Source organism: Thunnus thynnus, chromosome 8, assembly GCF_963924715.1.
Source record: "Thunnus thynnus chromosome 8, fThuThy2.1, whole genome shotgun sequence".
Lineage (NCBI taxonomy): Eukaryota > Metazoa > Chordata > Actinopteri > Scombriformes > Scombridae > Thunnus > Thunnus thynnus.
This window is the reverse complement of record NC_089524.1, coordinates 457,914-480,174: the sequence shown is the minus strand read 5'-3', so window position 1 is coordinate 480,174 and position 22,261 is coordinate 457,914. Positions and strand designations below refer to the sequence as shown.

The following is a 22,261-nucleotide window of genomic DNA, read 5'->3' as shown; positions in this document are numbered from 1 at the left end:
GACGAGCTGCAGCACACGCCGGGGAAAGGTGCCAGTAAACAGATCCTGCAGGGTGAGAACAGCAGAACACACTCACATCATCTCCAGCATCACTCATAACAGCAAAGAAGGGGGTTTGGTCTGAAGTTAGAAATAAAAACTCACATAGTTACATGACAAATAAGAAGATCTGTCTATATTTATGCACACAGTGACGTGTTAGTCTACACAACAATGAAAGACAAACCATATTCTGTATTCTGAATTATTTCTTTTGAGAGTTCAGACAGAAAATGTGAAGCAGAGTCTTCATGCCGTCTTAAAACTGGCAGGTGATCCTGTGAGTGTGACGACTGATTATTAATTAAACTTTAGAACAGATCATGTATCCAGAAGAAGGACTTTGACATGTGTAGCTGTTATGAACTCATAAAACTGATAAAACACTTTTACCGTGGAGATGAAAGTGATTAATCTGCCGGCTGTTGTGACCTCTGTGTTTACGGAGCAGAGAGGAGGAATGACCACCGGGGGGCGCTCACACTGCATCACAGCCTGCTATCCAACCAGCAGCAGACTTCACTGTCCAATCAGAATAACGCATCTCCTTATTTGGGGATTTAAAGTTTTTTTTTAGATAAACTGAAAGATTAAATGTTCTTTTTGTATCATAAAATCACTCCTGAAGCTTTAAACAAGCTGTTTTTTTTTATTTGATATAAAAGTTGTCTTCAGGTTACTAATGTTTGTTTCTACAGCTGTGAGTCTTGAAGAATCTGATGATTTGATTAAATAAACAGGAAGATGTTCCTGCAGACACTGACTGCTACTCTTTGTCCTCTGAACATGAAACATCAGTGAGAGTGAAGCTACCTGGAGGTGATGAAGGTCACTGACCAACATCACTGCTTCACTTCTTCTCTCCACAGGCTGAAGTTTAGTAAAGTGCTGCTGTGTTAACACCAGTCTCCGGGTGATGAAGCACCAACGATTCACTTAAAACTAACATCATTATCACAAACATGAGGATGAACTGTGAGATAACTGCAGCATCCAGCTGCTGCTCTGAGCTCACAGATCAACAAAATGTTTTTTAACGACAAAGAAGTTAATTGATTTTCCTGTTTCTCAAATTTGCTGCACATGAAAAACAACGACAGACTCGTAGTCAACAGTCTGATGTGTTTGTTTTTATTTGTGTGTGTGTGTGTGTGTGTGTGTGTTGCAGGCGTCCTGCTGCACATCATCGCTGACACACTCGGCAGCATCGGCGTCATCATCTCCGCTCTGCTGATGCAGAAATACGACCTCATGATCGCCGACCCCATCTGCTCCATGCTGATCGCCCTCCTCATCGGAGTCAGGTGACACACACACACACACACACACACACACACCACTCTGTCAAAGTAAAACGTCACACTTGAAACTGTCAGAAACAGTTCTCAGTTCCATCTGACTGTCTGTGAGACTGAAGAGATGCTCACTGAGTTATTTTAGATGTTTTATAGATTCCCTCTGATGAGACGGTGCAGCCATAAAAACACGTGGAGTCTGTGGTTCATCGTAAACACACACACACAGCTTCAATAAAGTTTGTTTTTCTAACATGAAAGTCAGTTAAGTGCAGGTTAGAGCGTCTTTATGTCATGTGACAGTTTAAATCAACTCGGTCAGAGATGATTGGCTGCTCAGAAGTGACTCTGGTATAAAAATACAACCGACAGAAGAACACAAACACAACAACAGTCAGATTCTTTACTTCAGTGAGTCTGTAACGAGGAAGGTCGTAGAGACTGTAGGAGTAACGGTAGCCATGAGGAACTGTACTGTTTTAACTGTGGTAGTAACATAGTGTTAGTTGTAGTAGTGAGGGATGGGTATCAAGACCCAGTACTAAATTGGAACCAGTTCCTGACTGGTCAGCAGTGAGATATTGATCAGCTCCTGGACGAACGGTGCTGCTATCAGTATTTAATCGTCCTGTAATGATGACGAAGCTGCCGGCGTCGGCGATTACATTTGTGTGATGATGTTTCCAGTCTGACGACGACTACAAGTTTTACTATAAGTGCAGTAAAACCTTTGTGACTTTATTAAACCAGCTCGTCAACAGACATAAACATGTAGGAAAGTGATATTTTCCTGCCGTCACCACAGCAAAGTGTTATAAACAAGCTAAACCAAAGCTGTGTGTATGCAGCTGTTATCAGTCTTCTCTCTAAACTTCATCCAGTATTTTCATGTCAGAAATATTATTTATTTTACTGACGTTATTGATTAGTTTCCAGTGAGATTATATATAGTTTATATAGTGACTTTTCTGTTACTGCTCTAGAAACATTTAATTATATTTAAATATAAATCAATTCTAATCCTCTTCTGAATTTATTCATTTTTTTTAAATACTAGTTTAAAAAAAGAAACTAAATCTTCAGTAATCAAAAGCAAGAGTATCGATAAAGAACCGGACCAATAAGAAGTATTGATAACAGTGGTAGTATCAATAATATTCTATAGATATCCATCCCATAATAGTAGCTGCAGGAGTAACAGTAGTTGCAGTAATAACTGTAGTAACTGTAATTTAAAGAGTAAAGAAACTTGTTTCTCAACATTAAAGTTGTTTAAGGAATAAATCGAACTCTGCACAGTGTTGCTGCTGCTGGTCTCCACCCTGTTGACTGACAGCTGTAATTACAGCCTATAGCAGAGCAGACCAGGGTGGGCGGGGCTTTAACCAGCCACTGCCGTGTGGCCAGCTGAGACCACTGTGTGCGTGTGTGTGTGTGTGTGTGCGTGTGTGTGTGTGTGGAGGGGGTGGGGCCAGCTGCCTCTTTGTTGTGGGCGTCCTTTTCGTCGGCTGTTGTCCAATCAGCTCGTCTCTCTGTGTAATGACAGACTGCAGGAGGACCAAAGCTTTTATACACACAATGGACTGCAGCTGTGTGTGTGTGTGTGTGTGTGTGTGTGTTCCGGTATAAACACCAAGCTTGTCAGGACCAGTAGTCCTCATGGGACCAAAGCCTGGTCCTAATGAGGCAAAACATCATTTCTGAGGTCCTGGTTTAGGTTTAGGGTTTGGGGTTTTGGGTTATGCTGCCATCAATGAATGGGAGTCAGTGCAATATCCTAACAAGGATAGCTGTGTGTGTGTGTGTGTGTGTGTGTGTGTGTGTGTGTGTGTGTGTGTGTGCGCGCAGCAGGAATGAAGTTGAAACAGGAAGGTGAACAATAGTATGAGGTCACTTCCTGTTGTGCTTTGCTGGAGAAAGTCTGAAATCTGGTTCTGTAGTTTCAAACCTCCATCAGACGGATTTCCTTCCAGACGTTTGTTTCTCTTCTTTTCTTTGAATATTTGCAGACAAATGATCCTTCAGTATTTAAACTCAGAGCATGCTTTCAATTTCTGTAGAACCGTGAGGTTCCACAGGAGCTAAATATCATCATCTGCCTCTCTGTGAGGACATAAACCTCTTCAGTGACTGCTAGATCCTCCTAAAGGACGACCAGAACCTCTTAAAGACCACTAGCACTTCCTAAAGGACCCTTCTTATCTTCTTACAGACCACTAGAGCCCCTAATGGCTAGTAGAACCTCTGGGAGGACCCTTAGAACCTCCTTAGTGGCTGCTAGAACCTTGTAAAAGACCACTAGAACATTTTCATTGACTACTAGAACCTCCTAAAGGATCTCTAGAAACTATTCAGTGATTATAACCTCCTTAACAATGGCTAGAGCTTCAATGGCCACTAGAACCTCTTAACCACTAGAACCTTCTAAATGACCTCTAGAACTGTCTAAACGTCCAGTGTGTAAAATTTAGTGGCATCAAGCAGAAATGGAATATAATATTCATAAATGTTTTATTAGTGTATAATCACCTGTAAATAAGAATCGTTGTGTTTGTGTCAGTGACCCCTAGAACTTCTTACAAGACCATTAAAACCTTCTAAAGGACCACTATTATCTCCTTACAGACCACAAGAACCACTAATGACTAGCAGAACCTCCGGAAGGACCCCTAGAACCTTGTAAAGGAATTGTAGAACCTGTCCAATGACCACTTGAATGTCCTCATTGACCACTAGGAACTCCTAATGGACCTGATTAGAACCTCCTAAAGGACCACTTGATCCTCCCAGAGGATAACTAGATCCTCTTAAATAAACTCTGGAACTCCCTGAAGGACCACTTACAGACCACTGGAACCCCTAATGGCTAGTTGAACCTCCAGTAGGACCCATAGAACCTCCTAAACGATGGCTAGAGCCTCTTCAGACCACTAGAACCCCCTAAACACCCATAGAACCTCCTCATTGGTCACTAGAACCTCTGAAAAGAAGATGATCTAGTGAATTTGTTGTTTCCTACATCTCAAACCTTTAAACAACTTTAAACTGTTGGAGCGTTCACAAACACACCATCAGGAGAACCTTTACTGTTCTCAGCTGCATCACCACATGATGAGAACATAAATGACCAAAATCTTAAGTTATCTGAACACTGATGGATTGACGATCAATCAGGTTTTGGTCTGTGAGCTGATTTCCACCGAGCTGCGGTGACGCAGCGTCTGCCTGGAACCTGATGGATTCTTTGGAAAATAGTCGCCACTAATGTAAAGAATGTGCGATTAGTAGTTAATGGGCTCCGACCTGCCAAACCACCGGCATGGAACTGGAAATAGTTCTGCAGTCCAGCCTGGGCTCCGCCGGTCCTCTGGATGTAAATGCAGCGGTCAGATTTCCCAGAAGCCCCAGTGATGAATGGAGTAGATGTGTGCTGATGTGGTTTGATAGGCTGGAAGGGAACGCAGCTGCAGATTTAAACAGTCAGCAGAGCGAGGAGCCGAGCGGAGCTGTGGTCAGTTGAGAGGCCTTCACACAACCACAAGCATCATGTTACTGCAGCTGGAAACTGCCAGTCACCCTGAACCGAACTGCAGAGAACAACTCTGACCAAACTCCAGTTAAATATCTGTAGATTCCTGAGCTGTGGGGTGAAACTCTCAGTACAAACCCCAGTTAAATATCAGGGGCTGAACTCACAAACACTGAGAGAATACTCTGAGCGCTCCTTAACTCAGCCTAAAGGTTTCTAGCAAGGAGTCCGAGCCCAGGAGTGATTTGGAAACATTCTCAGAGCAACTTTGAGCAAGGAAGGGACAGAAACTTTTAGCTCATTGAGGAGGTGTGGTGGACCCTGCCAGCAGATTCCAGATTTTTCCAGTTTCCAAATATCTCAGCGTTGTGATCACTTTCATTTCTGGCGTTATAGTGATGGTTGGAGCTGTGAGCGCATCTCTGATGAGATCGACCACAAACATCCCCGCATGATCTGATCTATAGTGTTTCATTAACTCACTGTCATTCAGCGTTTGGAGAATATTAGAAAATTCTTAGAAAACATCATAATTCTAAGAATTTCATTAGAATTTCGTCACTCGGATCTGCAGGGTGAAACTCTGAAAACAGTAGATTTAGAACCGAGCAGGTCTGGCAGCAGCAGTTAGTAGTTTAATGGCCAAAATAGCACAGATGCAGCAGAACGTATCCATCATAATCAACCACGGACGCATCGCGCTGCTCATCTGTTTTGATCATCAGCTGATCTATTTTTTTTTTTATTGTTTTATTTTACTCTCTATTTGCAGCTACGTAACCCTCCAACAGGCAAAAACTACAAGAACTATGTAAAAAAAAAAGACGAGTACAATCTGTTTAAAAATGATAAATAATAATGTTGATTGATTGATTGATAAATATTGCATTGTACCAGAGGCAATGCGTTGCAGCAGTGAATCCTTTTGGGGTTTTTCATTGCACATTAAAATACATAAAATAAATCAATGTGTATCCATGATCCTGCAGTTAAAACCATCTAGTTAATTCAGAAGCAGTTAATATAACCTGCATCAGATCACTCACAGCTGAAATCACATTACAGAATAAATCTACAGTACACATGGAGACAAGTCTTATTTATAATAGTTTATGTGGCAAATGCTTTATTTTCCAAAGTATTCACATGCAACAAAGATACAACGCAGCTGATGTAGCAGGTAAAAACCTGCCTGATGTATTTAACACTCTCTCTCTGTGACCTCTGACCCACAGCGTGGTGCCATTACTGCGAGAGTCCATCGGGATCCTGATGCAGAGGACGCCGCCTTCACTGGACCACGCCCTCCCTGAGTGTTACCAGAGGGTGAGAACAAGCCACGCCCACCACACACACACCTGCCCAGGTGTTGTGCAGAGGTGCGGGGGTGTGGGCGTGTTTATTTGTAACCACCGTGAAACAATCAGAAAATAGCGTCTTCTTCCTCTCGTTCACCGGCTCTCTCGCTACCACAGCTCGCTCTCCTCATTCACTCTCTAGCTCACTCGCCCACAGCTGCGCTCTCTCTCTTTTTTAAAATTCAGAAAAAACTCAGGAAGTCGCCATTAAAGTCAAACTTTACTCTTAACGTTATCAAACGAAGAGAAATGTCCTCCCTCATGGCAGGGTTGTACAGCTCTGATCAGTCTGATCGCCAGCTGTGATTGGCCAACACAGCGTGATGTCGGGTTGCGTTTCTCCAAAAGTTGATTCTGGTTCAACGTTCTCGCCGTAGGCCGCTGTGACGCCCCTGCAGCCCTGACCCCCGCAGCCTAAACGCACTACCATCATTCAAATGAATGGGAGGACTGGTTTTATTTGTTGTTGTTCAGTCTAACTCCTGGTCGTGTTGTGTTCAGGTGCAGCAGCTGCAGGGAGTTTACAACCTGCAGGAGCCGCACTTCTGGACCCTGTGCACTGACGTTTACATCGGAACCCTGAAGCTGCTGGTCGCCCCCGACGCCGACACCCGCTGGATCCTCAGCCAGACACACCACATCTTCACACAGGTACCTGAACGCACCACACCTTCACACGGGTACCCGAACACACCAAACCTTCACACAGGTACCCGAACACACCGCACCTTCATACGGGTACCCGAACGCACCACATCTTCACACGGGTACCCGAACGCACCACACCTTCACACGGGTACCCGAACACACCACACCTTCACATGGGTACCTGAACGCACCACACCTTCACACAGGTACCCGAACGCACCACACCTTCACATGGGTACCTGAACGCACCACACCTTCATACGGGTCCCCGAACACACCACACCTTCATACGGGTACCCGAACGCACCACATCTTCACACAGGTACCCAAACGCACCACACCTTCACACGGGTTTTTTTTTATTATTTGCAGTAGTAGTATATTGTTGTAGTAGTATTTGCAGTAATAACGTGTTGTCTCTCTGCAGGCAGGGGTTCAACAGTATTATTTGTAGTAGTAATAGTATTCCGTTACAGATGTAGTATTCTGTTGCAGTAGTAGGTGCAGTAGTTGTAGTAGTAGTAGTAGTAGTATTCTGTTGCAGTAGTTGGAGTATGTTTACAGTACTGTTGTCTCTCTGCAGGCGGGGGTCCGGCAGTTGTACGTTCAGATCGACACAGCGGCGATGTAGAAGCTCCTCCTCCTTCTAGACTCTGGGACCAATCCATGGTGACCTTTGACCCCGGGTCACTGCAGGACAGACTGGGGGGGGGCGGGGCTTACAGAGAACTGTGAACTCAAATGGCCCCTCCCCCTGTTTTTGTTTTTTTAACCTGTTGGCGAGCAGCGGGGGTGGGGGCGAGGCTTTAGCCCCTGTCTAGCCCTGCCCCCTCCCCCGCAGCACTTTGTAGACTGGAGCAAAGCATTCTGGGTAAGTGCCTTCATCATGAATCAGAGACAATCTGACCCCGCCCCCACCACCGCCCCTCTGACATCACTGCTGGGACCAGACCGCTGCCAGCTGATTGGTCCATGGTGTGTGTGATGTCACTCTGTTTTTACGTGCCAAACCATGTGATCAGACCATGTGACCAGTCAGTGGATTTCAGTCTTTTTTCAACTGTAATAAATGATTCTGTTTCTGAAGTGAATATTGATCTGTGTTTATTGATGACATCACAGCAGACAGGTTCGACACATCAGTCTGTTCAGGTTTAACACCAGTCAGGTTTAACACGAGTCAGGTTAACACCAGTCAGTTTAACACGAGTCAGTTTAACACGAGTCAGTTTAACACGAGTCAGGTTTAACACCAGTCAGTTTAACACCAGTCAGGTTAACACCAGTCAGGTTAACACGAGTCAGGTTAACACGAGTCAGGTTTAACACGAGTCAGGTTTAACACGAGTCAGGTTTAACACGAGTCAGGTTAACACGAGTCAGGTTTAACACGAGTCAGTTTAACACGAGTCAGGTTTAACACGAGTCAGTTTAACACGAGTCAGTTTTAACACGAGTCAGGTTTACACGAGTCAGTTTAACACGAGTCAGGTTTAACACGAGTCAGGTTTACACGAGTCAGTTTAACACCAGTCAGTTTAACACCAGTCAGGTTAACACGAGTCAGTTTAACACCAGTCAGGTTAACACGAGTCAGGTTAACACCAGTCAGTTTAACACGAGTCAGGTTAACACGAGTCAGTTTAACACCAGTCAGTTTAACACCAGTCAGGTTTAACACGAGTCAGTTTAACACCAGTCAGGTTAACACGAGTCAGTTTAACACGAGTCAGTTTAACACGAGTCAGTTTAACACGAGTCAAGTTAACACGAGTCAGTTTAACACGAGTCAGTTTAACACGAGTCAGTTTAACACGAGTCAAGTTAACACGAGTCAGGTTAACACGAGTCAGGTTAACACCAGTCCGGTTAACACGAGTCAGGTTAACACGAGTCAGTTTAACACGAGTCAGGTTAACACGAGTCAGTTTAACACGAGTCAGTTTAACACGAGTCAGTTTAACACGAGTCAAGTTAACACGAGTCAGGTTAACACGAGTCAGGTTAACACCAGTCCGGTTAACACGAGTCAGGTTAACACGAGTCAGTTTAACACCAGTCAGGTTGACACCAGTCAGTTTAACGAGTCAGGTTTAAGACGAGTCAGTTTAACATGAGTCAGTTTAACACGAGTCAGTTTAACACGAGTCAAGTTTAACACCAGTCAGGTTAACACAATTCAGGTTAACACAAGTCAGTTTAACACCAGTCAGGTTAACACAATTCAGGTTAACACAAGTCAGTTTAACACCAGTCAGGTTGACACCAGTCAGTTTAACGAGTCAGATTAAAGACGAGTCAGGTTTACAAGAGTCAGGTTTAAGACGAGTCAGTTTAACACGAGTCAAGTTTAACACCAGTCAGGTTAACACCAGTCAGGTTAACACCAGTCAGGTTAACACCAGTCAGGTTAACATGATTCAGGTTAACACCAGTCAGTTTAACACGAGTCAGGTTTAACACGAGTCAGTTTTAACACCAGTCAGGTTAACACGAGTCAGGTTAACACCAGTCCGGTTAACACGAGTCAGGTTAACACGAGTCAGTTTAACACGAGTCAGGTTAACACGAGTCAGTTTAACACGAGTCAGTTTAACACGAGTCAAGTTAACACGAGTCAGGTTAACACGAGTCAGGTTAACACCAGTCCGGTTAACACGAGTCAGGTTAACACGAGTCAGTTTAACACCAGTCAGGTTGACACCAGTCAGTTTAACGAGTCAGGTTTAAGACGAGTCAGTTTAACATGAGTCAGTTTAACACGAGTCAGTTTAACACGAGTCAAGTTTAACACCAGTCAGGTTAACACAATTCAGGTTAACACAAGTCAGTTTAACACCAGTCAGGTTGACACCAGTCAGTTTAACGAGTCAGATTTAAGACGAGTCAGGTTTACAAGAGTCAGGTTTAAGACGAGTCAGTTTAACACGAGTCAAGTTTAACACCAGTCAGGTTAACACCAGTCAGTTTAACATGATTCAGGTTAACACCAGTCAGGTTAACACCAGTCAGGTTAACACCAGTCAGTTTAACACGAGTCAGGTTAACACCAGTCAGGTTAACATGATTCAGGTTAACACCAGTCAGTTTAACACGAGTCAGGTTTAACACGAGTCAGTTTTAACACCAGTCAGGTTAACATGATTCAGGTTAACACCAGTCAGTTTAACACGAGTTAGTTTAACACGAGTTAGTTTAACACCAGTCAGGTTAACGTGACGTTGCAGCAAAATAAAATATTTCTCACATTTGGGAAATCAAATCAGCATCGTGTTCACCAAAGAAATAAAATGGAGGCCTTTTATCTCATGATTATGACTCTTTTTTACCTTTAAACACAAAACGTTTCAGTAAATCAAAACACAAAATCACAACTTTCCTTTTCTTAAAAGGTTTTTGACGTGAAGGACGTTTAAATATCAGAATTGTTGCATAAAAAGTCACTTTTTATTCCAAATGTAAACAAACATTTGAATATTAAGAGAAAATGTAGGTGTGTGTGTGTGTGTGTGTGTTAGGAGGCGTGTGTGTGTGTGTGTGTGTGTTAGGAGGCGTGTGTGTGTGTGTGTTAGGAGGTGTGTGTGTGTGTGTGTGTGTGTGTGTGTGTGTGTGTTAGGAGGCGTGTGTGTGTGTGTGTGTTAGGAGGCGTGTGTGTGTGTGTGTGTGTTAGGAGGTGTGTGTGTGTGTGTGTGTGTGTGTGTTAGGAGGTGTGTGTGTGTTAGGAGGTGTGTGTGTGTGTGTTAGGAGGTGTGTGTGTGTGTGTGTGTGTGTGTGTGTGTGTGCGTGTGTGTGCGTGTGTGTGTGTGTGTGTGTGCGTGTGTGTGTGTGTGTGTGTGTTAGGAGGTGTGTGTGTGTGTGTGTTAGGAGGTGTGTGTGTGTGTGTTAGGAGGTGTGTGTGTGTGTGTGTGTGTGTGTGCGTGTGTGTGTTAGGAGGTATGTGTGTGTGTGTGTGTGTGTGTGTGTGCGTGTGTGTGTGTGCGTGTGTGTGTTAGGAGGTGTGTGTGTGTGTGTGTGTGTGTGTGTGTGCGTGTGTGTGTGTGCGTGTGTGTGTTAGGAGGTCCAGGTGGAGCTGTCGATCGCCTTCAGGTGTTGCAGTGCGTTTGGTTCTTCGTTTACTCGCAGCATGTCCACCTCCAGCGGGTGGAGTCTGCCGGTGACGACCAGAGAATGGAGCGGAGCGCCGAGGTCACATGACAACAGCTGACGTAATGTCGCAGCACGGATCTTCTGGTCATCGGCGCCGAGCCTGGCGACGCCCACACACACCGTGTCCTCCGTCACACCTGAAAAACAGAGACGCTGGTCTGAGATCAGCTGCACGGGACGCGTCTGATTGGCTGAACGAAGATAAACGTCTGACTGATGAAGATTTAACTTCTTACTCAAAGTCACAACATTTCAAGATAAAGTTGTAACATCACGAGAAGAAGTCCAGATTCTACGAGACAAACTGTAACATCTCAAGTAACTCTGTAACTAGACTACACCGTTAAAGTCATTTGATCCGTACCTCTACGTAACCATGGAAACGCGTTTACACCAGCACGTGACCACAACATATGCAGTCGTCACCATATGTCACCAACAGGGGTCGACTCCTGTTTTACCAGCTAATGAGATTAAAGCTTCACTGTAAATGTTTACACGCACATGTTCACATACATGTTAATGCACATGTTAATGCACATGTTAACATACATACATGTTAACATACATACATGTTAATGCACATGTTAACATACATACATGTTAATGCACATGTTCACATACATGTTAATGCACATGTTAATGCACATGTTAACATACATACATGTTAACATACATACATGTTAATGCACATGTTAACATACATACATGTTAACATACATACATGTTAATGCACATGTTAACATACATACATGTTAATGCACATGTTCACATACATGTTAATGCACATGTTAATGCACATGTTAACATACATACATGTTAATGCACATGTTAATGCACATGTTAACATACATACATGTTAATGCACATGTTCACATACATGTTAATGCACATGTTAATGCACATGTTAACATACATACATGTTAATGCACATGTTCACATACATGTTAATGCACATGTTAATGCACATGTTAACATACATACATGTTAATGCACATGTTAACATACATACATGTTAACATACATACATGTTAATGCACATGTTAACATACATACATGTTAATGCACATGTTAATGCACATGTTAACATACATACATGTTAATGCACATGTTAACATACATACATGTTAACGCACATGTTAATGCACATGTTAACATACATGTTAATGCACATGTTAATGCACATGTTAACATACATACATGTTAATGCACATGTTAACGTACACGCCTGCTGAGCTCAGTGACTTCCCATAGAATTCACCACCAGACACAAACACGCATCCACACACGTTAAAAATGTTTGTGGTTTGTTCGCATCGCGGCGCTTTATGAATGTACTTGATGTCCGTGCAGAGACGCTGTTAGCTTTCAGCTAACGCACAGTCATCGTTTTGGTTGTTTGGGGCAAATAAACACAAACGATCCAGCAGATGATCCTCAGACGTCGCTTCATGTTCTGTCTGAACGCAGCGTCATGAAGCTGTAAAAAACCTCAAAACAGCGTTGAGGTGAACGTAGTAAATATCAACATCTTTATCAACCAATCATGTCTCGCCGCGCTGCAGCGAGGTACACGGGTACTTCAGGGTGTGTCGGTACACTGTGACATCAGCAGTGGGCGTGGTCACCGGGATTCAGACCTACATCTCTGAACTCACTTGTGGGGGGCGGAGCTTTAACTCTCGATGGATCCGGTGAAATGATGATATATGTCATATATATAATATAATAACACCACTCTGTTGTGGACAGTCAGTCAGGTCTGTGTGTTGTGTTCAGCCAATCAGAACAGAGCTGTTGAGCTGTCACTCACCTAGCTCCTCCCCCTGCTCCCTCCTCCTCTGGATGATCTGGATCAGCTGATCTGCAGCCTGACTGACTGTCATGTAGCGAGGAGGCTCGTAGATCTTCCTCCCTCTGAAACACAACCGATACAAAACACTCAAGTAGGAACCGAATGTACTGATATTTATATTTTTATATTTATACACACACACATATATATATATCTACATATGTTTATATATTTGTTACTCAGCTTCAGAGTAACAAATATTTTATTTAGTTGATGTTAAACCAAATGTATTCTGTCGGGGTCAAAGGTCACAGCTCTCCTGCCGCCACCGCACGCGCTCACACGGTTCACCTCAGATCATTACACAGAGCTGGATGACATCAGCATGACATCATCACCCTGAGACCAGGTTCTTACCTCATCATGTTCTCGATGGACTGCTCTTTGACTTTAATATCTGTCAACAAACAACAAACAAACAAACTGATCAGATTCATTTGAAAGGAAATCAGACTTATTGATCCTCTGCAGGTTTCAGGTTTTCTGTCATTGATATTCTCCAGAGGATGAATCCTGCTGACGTCATCATGAGTTTATGATCAGAACCTGCAGAACTGATGACGTCATCAGTATCAGCTGATCGGAGGACGAGCGTTCGGCGGATCTGTGATCGTCTTCCTGTGTGGATTAAACCATGACAACACCAGAGCTGCAACGATTGGTCGATTAATCTCCAACTGTTTTTGATTATCGATTAATCGTTTTGAGTCGTTTCTTAAGAAGAAAACATGTCTGCGTCCAATCAGCTGTCAGGATGATAATGATACATAAATCATTAATATATTTTATATTCTAATGTTGAATAATTGAATGTATTGAGTCTTGTTTAGTGTTTATGAAGCAGCAGCGAATCCTGATGAACCGACGTCACTTATTGAATTTATTTGAAATTGTTTCATTGACATGTTTTTATTGTTTAAAGTGAAATAAATGAGCTGCATGTGTCAGTGAGTCTAATCATCATATGCAGCTGAGTTTTATTGATTATAAATGATCAGAAACACGTTGACATCAGTCTGAGTCGGGTTTCAGCCTCTTTAGTCTCCGACAGTAAACTGAACCAAACAACTAATCAATTAATCAAGAAAATAACTGACAGATAATCAATAAGGAAATAATGGTTAATAAATGAAACTGACTGATCAAACTGATCAAATCAAACTGATCAATAATCAACAGACTAATCGATAAGGAAATAAATGAAATAAATAAACACACACAGACACACACACCCCGCCCTGGGGGAGGGGGGGGCCCGGTGGTCTCTGGGGGTCTGATGGTGATTGATGGGGGTCTGGGCTGCTGGTCTACTGGGATCCAGACTCACTGAAAACTGTCAAATATCAGCAGAAACTTTATTATATATGTGATATAATAATATATAATAATATATAATAATATATAATAATATATAATAATATATAATAACATCTTAGTTTAGTTTTAGTGTTTAAGATGTTTTTATGTTTCATGTGTCTGTTCATCAGGCAGACAAGACGCTGTATTGATCTGATCAGATTTGGTCAGAAATCTGTGTGTGTGTGTGTGTGTGTGTGTGTGTGTGTGTGTGTCTCACCCAGCAGACAGAGTGTGTGCATTCCAGCTGTTCTGTTTTTACAGATTTTGTCGTAGAAGCTCTCAGGTCTCCACGTGTCCGTCCAGAACACCAGAGACACCGTCTCCCCGAAGTTATACAGCTGAAACACACACACACACAGATACACACAGGTCAGAGGTCACATGACTGTGTTTGTGTATAAAGAGGAAATGGACACACACCCTGACATCCAGTCAAAACCTCATATCTCCAGGACCTGGTCTGAGGTCAGCAGACAGAGTGGAGCTTCTTCCCTCACAGAGGATCTTTGGTCGAGTTTCATCGTGTCTCTGAAGGTGAATCAGCTGACGAGATGCTGCTCTGATCAGCTGGTCAGGTTAACCAGCTGACTGTTTATAAAGTAGTTGAAACTAATCTGCTGAGTCTCCGTCAGCCTCCTAAACATCATTTATGTAAGTTATCAATACTGATCAGACACGTTTGTTATTGGGAGGAATAAAATATAAAATCAGCGTCTCATCTGGTCCAGAGTCATGAGGTGAGGGGGCGGGGCTTTCAGACAACAGACAGCAGGGCCTGATGGGATTGACTCCCAGTGGAGGGAAAACAGAGCTCATTAGCATACCCCTCCCCTCATTAGCATATTAACAACCGCCCAGAGACGCTGCTCACCCTGTTAGCATAATGCTAATGTGTGTGTGTGTGTGTCTGTACGCTGGGGAGGAGGGGGGTCCTGCTCTCTGATTGGCTGCTCTGACAGGTCAGTTATTGATGAGGTGGCATCAGTGTGGTGCGTTCACTGTCGTAACAATAACAGTTTAATGAGTTTCATCAGGAGCTGCAGCAGATGGGACAACAGCTTATATAAACACTAAAGGGCTTCTCTGCCCTGAACTCTGCCTTCCAGGGAAACATTATAAACACTAAAGGGCTTCTCTGCCCTGAACTCTGCCTTCCAGGGAAACATTATAAACACTAAAGGGCTTCTCTGCCCTGAGCTCTGCCTTCCAGGGAAACATTATAAACACTAAAGGGCTTCTCTGCCCTGAACTCTGCCTTCCAGGGAAACATTATAAACAGTAAACGGCTTCTCTGCCCTGAACTCTGCCTTCCAGGGAAACATTATAAACAGTAAACGGCTTCTCTGCCCTGAGCTCTGCCTTCCAGGGAAACATACAGTAAACCTGAGCAGAGAAACTAGCGTGACCAAAACGCAGTAGAGACTCTCACACTGGGATGAAATGAAACGAGTGCATATAATTAATTAAATATCATTAAAAACATATCTTGTTTCTTTCTGAGGGGCGGGGGGGGGGGGGGGGGGGGGGGGGGGGGGGGGGTTGCTGTTGGAGGGGCGGGCCACACTGGTAGGGGAAACGCTGAGCGTATAGTTGTGACATCACAACCTTACGGAAGTCCGAACGACTGTTTAAAGGCAGTTTGTGAATAGAGCACCTGGACCTGATATCGTACTGTTATAAACATCGTACCTGTTATTGTATTTAATAGAAGTTTGACCCATCAGCTGTTCCAAAATTCAATAAATAAATAAAGACTGAGAATCAGAATGGGAGCAGGTGTGTCATGTGACCTACCTGCAGGCCGCAGCAGCCCACTGCGTTCATGATGGAGGCGTTGTGGATGACTCTGTACGGTATCCCAGCATTCACTGCTCTGAGGACCAGGTCACTGTGTGTGGTGGCTCTGCAGGAACACAGCAGACGTTCTAACAAGCAACTAAAACACTGAAGACTCATGAACTCTCATACAAAGTCAAGCAGCTGTAAACACAACATGTTTCATTTAAAGTGAGATTCAGTGAGCAGCATTAGAGAAGTACTCGGATACTTTACTGCAGTAAAAGTACCAATGTACCTATGTATAAGTACTCCATTACCAGTAAAGATCCTAAAGTATTGCAGTAAAAGTACATAAGTATAATGAGCTTGATGTAGCTGGAAACCACTGGTTTCATCTTTAACAATGTGTTGTATTTTAAAAGCTTGTTATATTATCCATTGTGTCAAATCTTCATCTGAAAAGTAACTAAAGCTGTCAAATAAATGTAGTGGAGTAGAAAGTACAATATTTCCCTCTGAAATTTAGAAAGTAGCATCACATGGAAATACTCAAGTAAAGTACAAGTACCTCAAACTGTACTTGAGTAAATGTACTCAGATACTTTCCACCTCTGATCATGAGTGAACTTGAGTTGTGGGTGAAAAGCATTTGAACAGACCAGAAGTCTGATGGTTTGGCCCAGACGACAGTATAATTAACATTTTCATGATCTCACTGAGAGCAGCCCCGTCTGTGGAAACATATCGATCTAGATTTCCTCTCTAAGGTTTTGGAAACGCGATGTGACGGAGTAACGAACAGACTGCTGAGGTCACGCTCAGGGTCAGTCTGCAGCCTGATGGAAACAAAGATCAACATTTATAGACTTCAGTGGGACAAAAAAAGGAGCAGCTCCTCTTTTCATGTAAACTGTAAAACCAACATTCACATGAACAAAAGTCAACAGACATGATGAAGCTTCAGACCGCAGCTCTCAGTCTGTGATTAACTCTGAGAGGAATCTGGTGGTTTTGTGGAGAAATCTGCTGAAAAGAGAAACTCTGTGGTCGCATCCAGCACGCTGACGCAGCAGCTGCAGCTGATCTGTGGGATCAATATGAGCTGCTCTGATGCGTCATGACTCACCCGAACGGATCTCCCACCACCAGGAACGCCACGTCAGTCACATCTGCATCCTTCAGGATCTCATCAGCTCCCTGTTCCACCAGATCCCTGTCCGCCAGGATCAACTGCTTCCCATAATACTCCTCCTGAGGGGGAAAGGTCATTGTTAGCATGCTGCTAAAGAGGCTAACGTACAGTTTAATCAGCTAGCCTGTGACTAAAGAGGCTAACGTACAGTTAAAACAGCTAACACACAGCTAAAGAGGCTTACTTACTGCTAAATCAGTTAGCATCATTGCTGCTAAAGTATCTAACACACTGCTAAAGAGTCTTATTTACTGCTAAATCAGTTAGCATGCTGCTAAAGAGGCTAACACACAGCTAAAGTATCTAACACACTGCTAAAGAGGTTTACTTGCTGCTAAATCAGTTAACATGCTGCTAAAGAGGCAAACGTACAGTTTAATCAGCTAGCCTGTGGCTAAAGAGGCTAACGTACAGTTAAAACAGCTAACACACAGCTAAAGAGGTTTACTTACTGCTAAATCAGTTAGCATGCTGCTAAAGAGGCTAACACACAGCTAAAGTATCTAACACACTGCTAAAGAGGCTTACTTGCTGCTAAATCAGTTAACATGCTGCTAAAGTAGCTAACACACTGCTAAAGAGGCTTACTTGCTGCTAAATCAATTAACATGCTGCTAAAGCAGCTAACATACAGCGAAAGTAGTTTATTAATAAATGAAGTAGAATTGCTTCCAGTGTTTGATTTTATTCAGTTTTCTAGTTCTTGTCTCTGATGTTTGTTCAGTCAGACTTTAGCTGCTGGACTCCATCTTGTTAAAGGTTGGTATATGCTGAGTTCAATGTGATGGGATTTACTGTGTATCAATTAACACAGTAAACTCGTTCATGGATAAAAACCGCAACGCGAAACCACAAAACATCATCTTATGCACCTTTCATAACTCCTAGTGTGGCGCCGGTTTCTAGCCTCCACCTCGTTCTTAACCAATTTCAGGATTTTTCTACTATTGTTGTTAGGTCTTCTTCATAGGCTCCTCCCCTAATGACATCATTTCCAGTAAAACTCCTCCCACAATGACATCATGAATGACCTTGACGCTTTGGCAAAGATCCAAGTATGATTCATCTCAGAAACAACGGAGTCTCTAAAACTCTAAAACTGGCCTTTAATAATCACGACTTACAGGAAAAACATTCAAACATCGTAAGTTCTCATCGGCTAGTAGTCAAATATCACGAGCTCATGACTCCGACATCTTTCTGCACCTGGCCAAGGACATTATTCTTCCACAGTTGATGATTAAAAGACATGAAGCTGAAGAAGCTAATCATCAGCTCTGAGGTAGCTAATAACGCAGCTCAGTAAACTAACTGACGGTACTGCGTCGGTCGGTCGGTCGGTTAACTGACTTCGGTTGTATGATGAGACACAGGAATGTGTTTTCTTGGAGGTACAACGACAAGCACGAGCAGCGCTTTAACTGTGCGTCTGTTTGGTATTCTGGTGACCAGCGCAGTGCACACGGCGACCAGCTGGGAGGACAGGCGCAGACTGGTTCATTACAGAGAAGCAGCGCAAAGACAGTTGTTGTATTTTGACATTTGAACGTAAATGTTCCCTGAAAAACAGACGACGTCTCAGAAACACATCAGTTTGTGTCATAATGTCGATCTGCTGCTGCTTTGGTGATTTTATCAACAGGATCAAACTAAATACTCCCTGCAACAACAGATTAATGCTTAAAATATAAATAATTTATTTCAATGAGCATTCTTCAACCAAAAAATCACCACACAAAGTAACGTTTACTATGGTTGAAGCAGGAAAGTCAGTAAATCAGTCTGCATTGATCTATAAATGAATGTGTAGCTCTTTATACTGTATGAAAAGCTTCTTCAGTTCATTAAACGTCTGCAGCGTCTGAAGGCAGCAGGACTGATATGTTGATACGCAGCCGTTCACTGTGTTTACCTTCATTAAACCACCTGATGACACCAGGCTGCTACAGTATAACCACACACACCTGAACACACATCAGACCGGTCCGTTAAAACTCCATATTCTGCTGTTTATGAAGGAGACATCGGGTTATAACTTTCTTTTTAGTAAAAGTTGTGTCCCGTTTTATCCTTGAAACACGTTGCTGTGTAAACACTATTGTGTGAGATTAACTACTAAACTCTGTGACCATGAATGATGTGAGATACATTAGAATTACTGCTGAAAGAGCATCTGTCCGATATGATCATATTAACAGCGACTGGCTGGAGGAGAGGGACGGCAGGTTGAGTCGTGCTTCATATATTCATGTATTATTTTCTTCCTTTGTCTTCTGATGTTACATACGACTATCTACTCCGTAATATCAAAATGGTTTAATGATGGCAGGTTTATCTTTTCTGTCTTGGAACATGCAGAGCTTTAACGAAGCAAAGGAGCGCAGCAGCTGTTTGGATGTCAAGTTAAAAAAGGTCGATACTACAAGAAACTCATTTAATGCAGCAAGATGCAACTAAAGTTGATAACAGTACATTTAAAGTTGCATCATACTCATCAGCTGGTGATAAAACACAGGGAGCAATTATATTGTTTCGTTCCAACCTTAAATTGATATTGTATGAAAAGGCAGTGATCAGGGAAGGATTGATTAAGTAAAAACTATTATTGAAGGAGTTTATATAGTGTTGACTGGAAACCAGTATTCCTCTCTGTTTCCCAGTTACAGGGTCTCGTCAAGGCTGTTAGTCACCGTATCATTGGAGCCGCTGGTACTATAGGCCCTATAGCTGTGGGGAACACCGGCCATTTTATTTCATTATATGCGGACGATGTTTTATTATATTTTAACAATGTGGCACAAGATTTGCCACATAGTAAAGGCTATAAAATAAATCTGAACAAATCTTCACTTTTCCTTTTGAATAATGCTTTAATTTATTCAGAATAGTTTCCCAATTTAAGTATCTCGGTATAGATATTTTCTCTACTCTTGATTAAATTGTCAGCAAGAATTACAAATGTTTAAACAACTCAAAGTCAGAAGTTTTTATATCAAACAACTGGGTGGATTTATATTTCTATTATCTATTATTTACACTCTTATATGCAGCTGTGTGTACATGATTTATTAACAACACACTTAAGAAATAAAATTAAAATTTGATCACACAAAAAAATCTTTATTTTTCATTTCTGTTGTTACTATAGTAACTAACTGCATCATGTGATGTTTCCTGGAGAAAAGCTTCCTGTTGGTTGAGTTTTGTGAGCAGCTTCTGGTTCCTGAAGTGTTTTTGAGAATTAAAATCTTATGTTTTTAAGTTTGTCATTTTCATTTCAAGAAACATTAACTGTCATGAGATTATAGCGATTACAATATCAGATTATATTACACTGTAAGACTTTCAGATCCCGCTGAAGCTAACAGTCTAGTGAGGTAGCTGGTAGAGCTCCAACTAACCATTTACTGCATCGTTGATAAATAGATCAATAGATTAGTTGTTTAGTCCATAAAATGGTGAAAAATGTGGATCAGTGTTTCCCAAAGACGACGTCCTTAAATGTCTTGTTTTGTCCACAACTCAAAGATCTTCAGTTTACTGTCGTAAAGACTAAAAACACCAGAAAATATCACATTTAAGAAGCTGAAATCAGAGAGTTTGGACATTTTCTTCTTTAAAAAACGATTCAACTCAATCAATTATCAAAATAGTTGGCGATTAATTTTCTGTAGATCAATTAATCGGTTAATCGTTTGAGCTCTAGTAGCTAAAACTATGTCGAGGAGCTAAAACGTAGTAAAAATACTGAGGTGAGTTTACAGATCAGTAGGAGGAAGTTAACACACAGCTGACTTCAGGTTGAGGTAGTTTCTGTAGTTTTTACTGTACAGGTGCAACGTTTCAGACGCTGCTGGTTCATGTTTCTCTCAGACTGTCAGAGACTCTCAGATCTCAGATCCTGTTGAATCATCACAACCTGACGCCTGTTCAACATCTACATGCTTCTACTGGCTCACACACAAATTTACATAACATGTCACCAGGAGACTGTGGTCCAATACAAGCTCTGATCAAGTGCATTGAACTAATCAGTGATCGGATGTGCCACAAGTTTCTTCAATTAAACAAAGATAAAACTACACTATATTACACTACACTACACTACAGTGTAAATACTGTAAACTGGTGTCGGAGTAAACACCTGTAGGGTCGTTACATCATCAGGAATCACATCGAGGAGATTAAAGAAATATTTGAAATGTGAAAACAGAAGAAGGAAAAACAGCTGCTCACGTTTATACCGAGGAAGTGAACTAACAGTTTACTGCTGTCACTAATAAACACACTGCTGAGGTTCCTTAAAGGTCACTGAGGTCAACAGACAAACGTCACTGAAGAAGCTAACAGCTAACAGCTAACTGATAAACACTCATAGAATAAGTTATGAACCCTGACATCCCATAAAACACAATTAAATATTTGTACTTTATTTTATTGTGTTTCTTCAATTATTGTATATATTATTATTATTATTATTATTTACTGTCCTTGTCATATTTTCTGTTTCCTTTGATAATATTTGATTGTTTCTTCTATTTGCAATGTTTAATATTTTAATTGTGATGAAACAGACATTTGATTTGATTAGTAAAGTTTTTTGGGGAAAAACAAATACAACAGACAGACGTGTTTTCAAATAAACTTGAGAAAAAGCTGCAGACATCAACAGACATCAACAGACATCAACAGACAGCAGCTGAATATGTAAATATAATAACTGCTGAAACATTTCTCCTGTCTGATGAAACCACACAGTCGAAGCGTGTCCGGACTCACCAGAGCCTCCTTCCCCACGGTGAGGATGGAGGTGTAGGCCTCCAGGTAAACCCTGCTGCAGCCCTTCACCGCCTGCAGACCCTTCACCGTGATGTCCGCGGCGTCTCCCAGACCCAGGCCGATCAGGTACAGCATCCCGCCGGCTGCGAGCTCTGCTGTCGGTCGGTGTCGCAGCGGTTCTCCACTAATGTAAAAACCTCAGAGGAGTCTCTAAACTTACTGTTTCATACATTCACGTGTAGTCTCCATGCACAGACTGGAATACGGTTTGCCGTAAAATGT

At 42.3% G+C, this 22,261-nt stretch overlaps 2 protein-coding genes across 2 annotated transcripts in view; one reads left to right on the top strand and one right to left on the bottom strand.

The window, feature by feature from the left end:
• The window catches only part of slc30a7 (solute carrier family 30 member 7), a 13,896-nt gene extending 5,936 nt beyond the window's left edge, over window positions 1-7,960 (top strand). The window contains exons 7-11 of the mRNA XM_067595980.1: window positions 2-52; window positions 1,208-1,343; window positions 6,099-6,189; window positions 6,723-6,872; window positions 7,453-7,960. Of these exons, the coding sequence (XP_067452081.1) occupies window positions 2-52; window positions 1,208-1,343; window positions 6,099-6,189; window positions 6,723-6,872; window positions 7,453-7,500 (476 nt within the window). The 3' untranslated portion in view covers window positions 7,501-7,960. The remainder of the gene's footprint in view (window position 1; window positions 53-1,207; window positions 1,344-6,098; window positions 6,190-6,722; window positions 6,873-7,452) is intronic.
• On the bottom strand, window positions 7,957-22,261 carry dph5 (diphthamide biosynthesis 5). The gene is made up of 7 exons (XM_067595981.1): window positions 21,980-22,261; window positions 17,135-17,259; window positions 16,024-16,132; window positions 14,447-14,567; window positions 13,228-13,267; window positions 12,829-12,932; window positions 7,957-11,152 (listed from the first exon to the last, which is right to left on the bottom strand). Exons 1-7 carry the CDS (start codon window positions 22,112-22,114, stop codon window positions 10,920-10,922), a joined length of 867 nt encoding a protein of 288 aa, XP_067452082.1. The 5' UTR covers window positions 22,115-22,261; the 3' UTR covers window positions 7,957-10,919.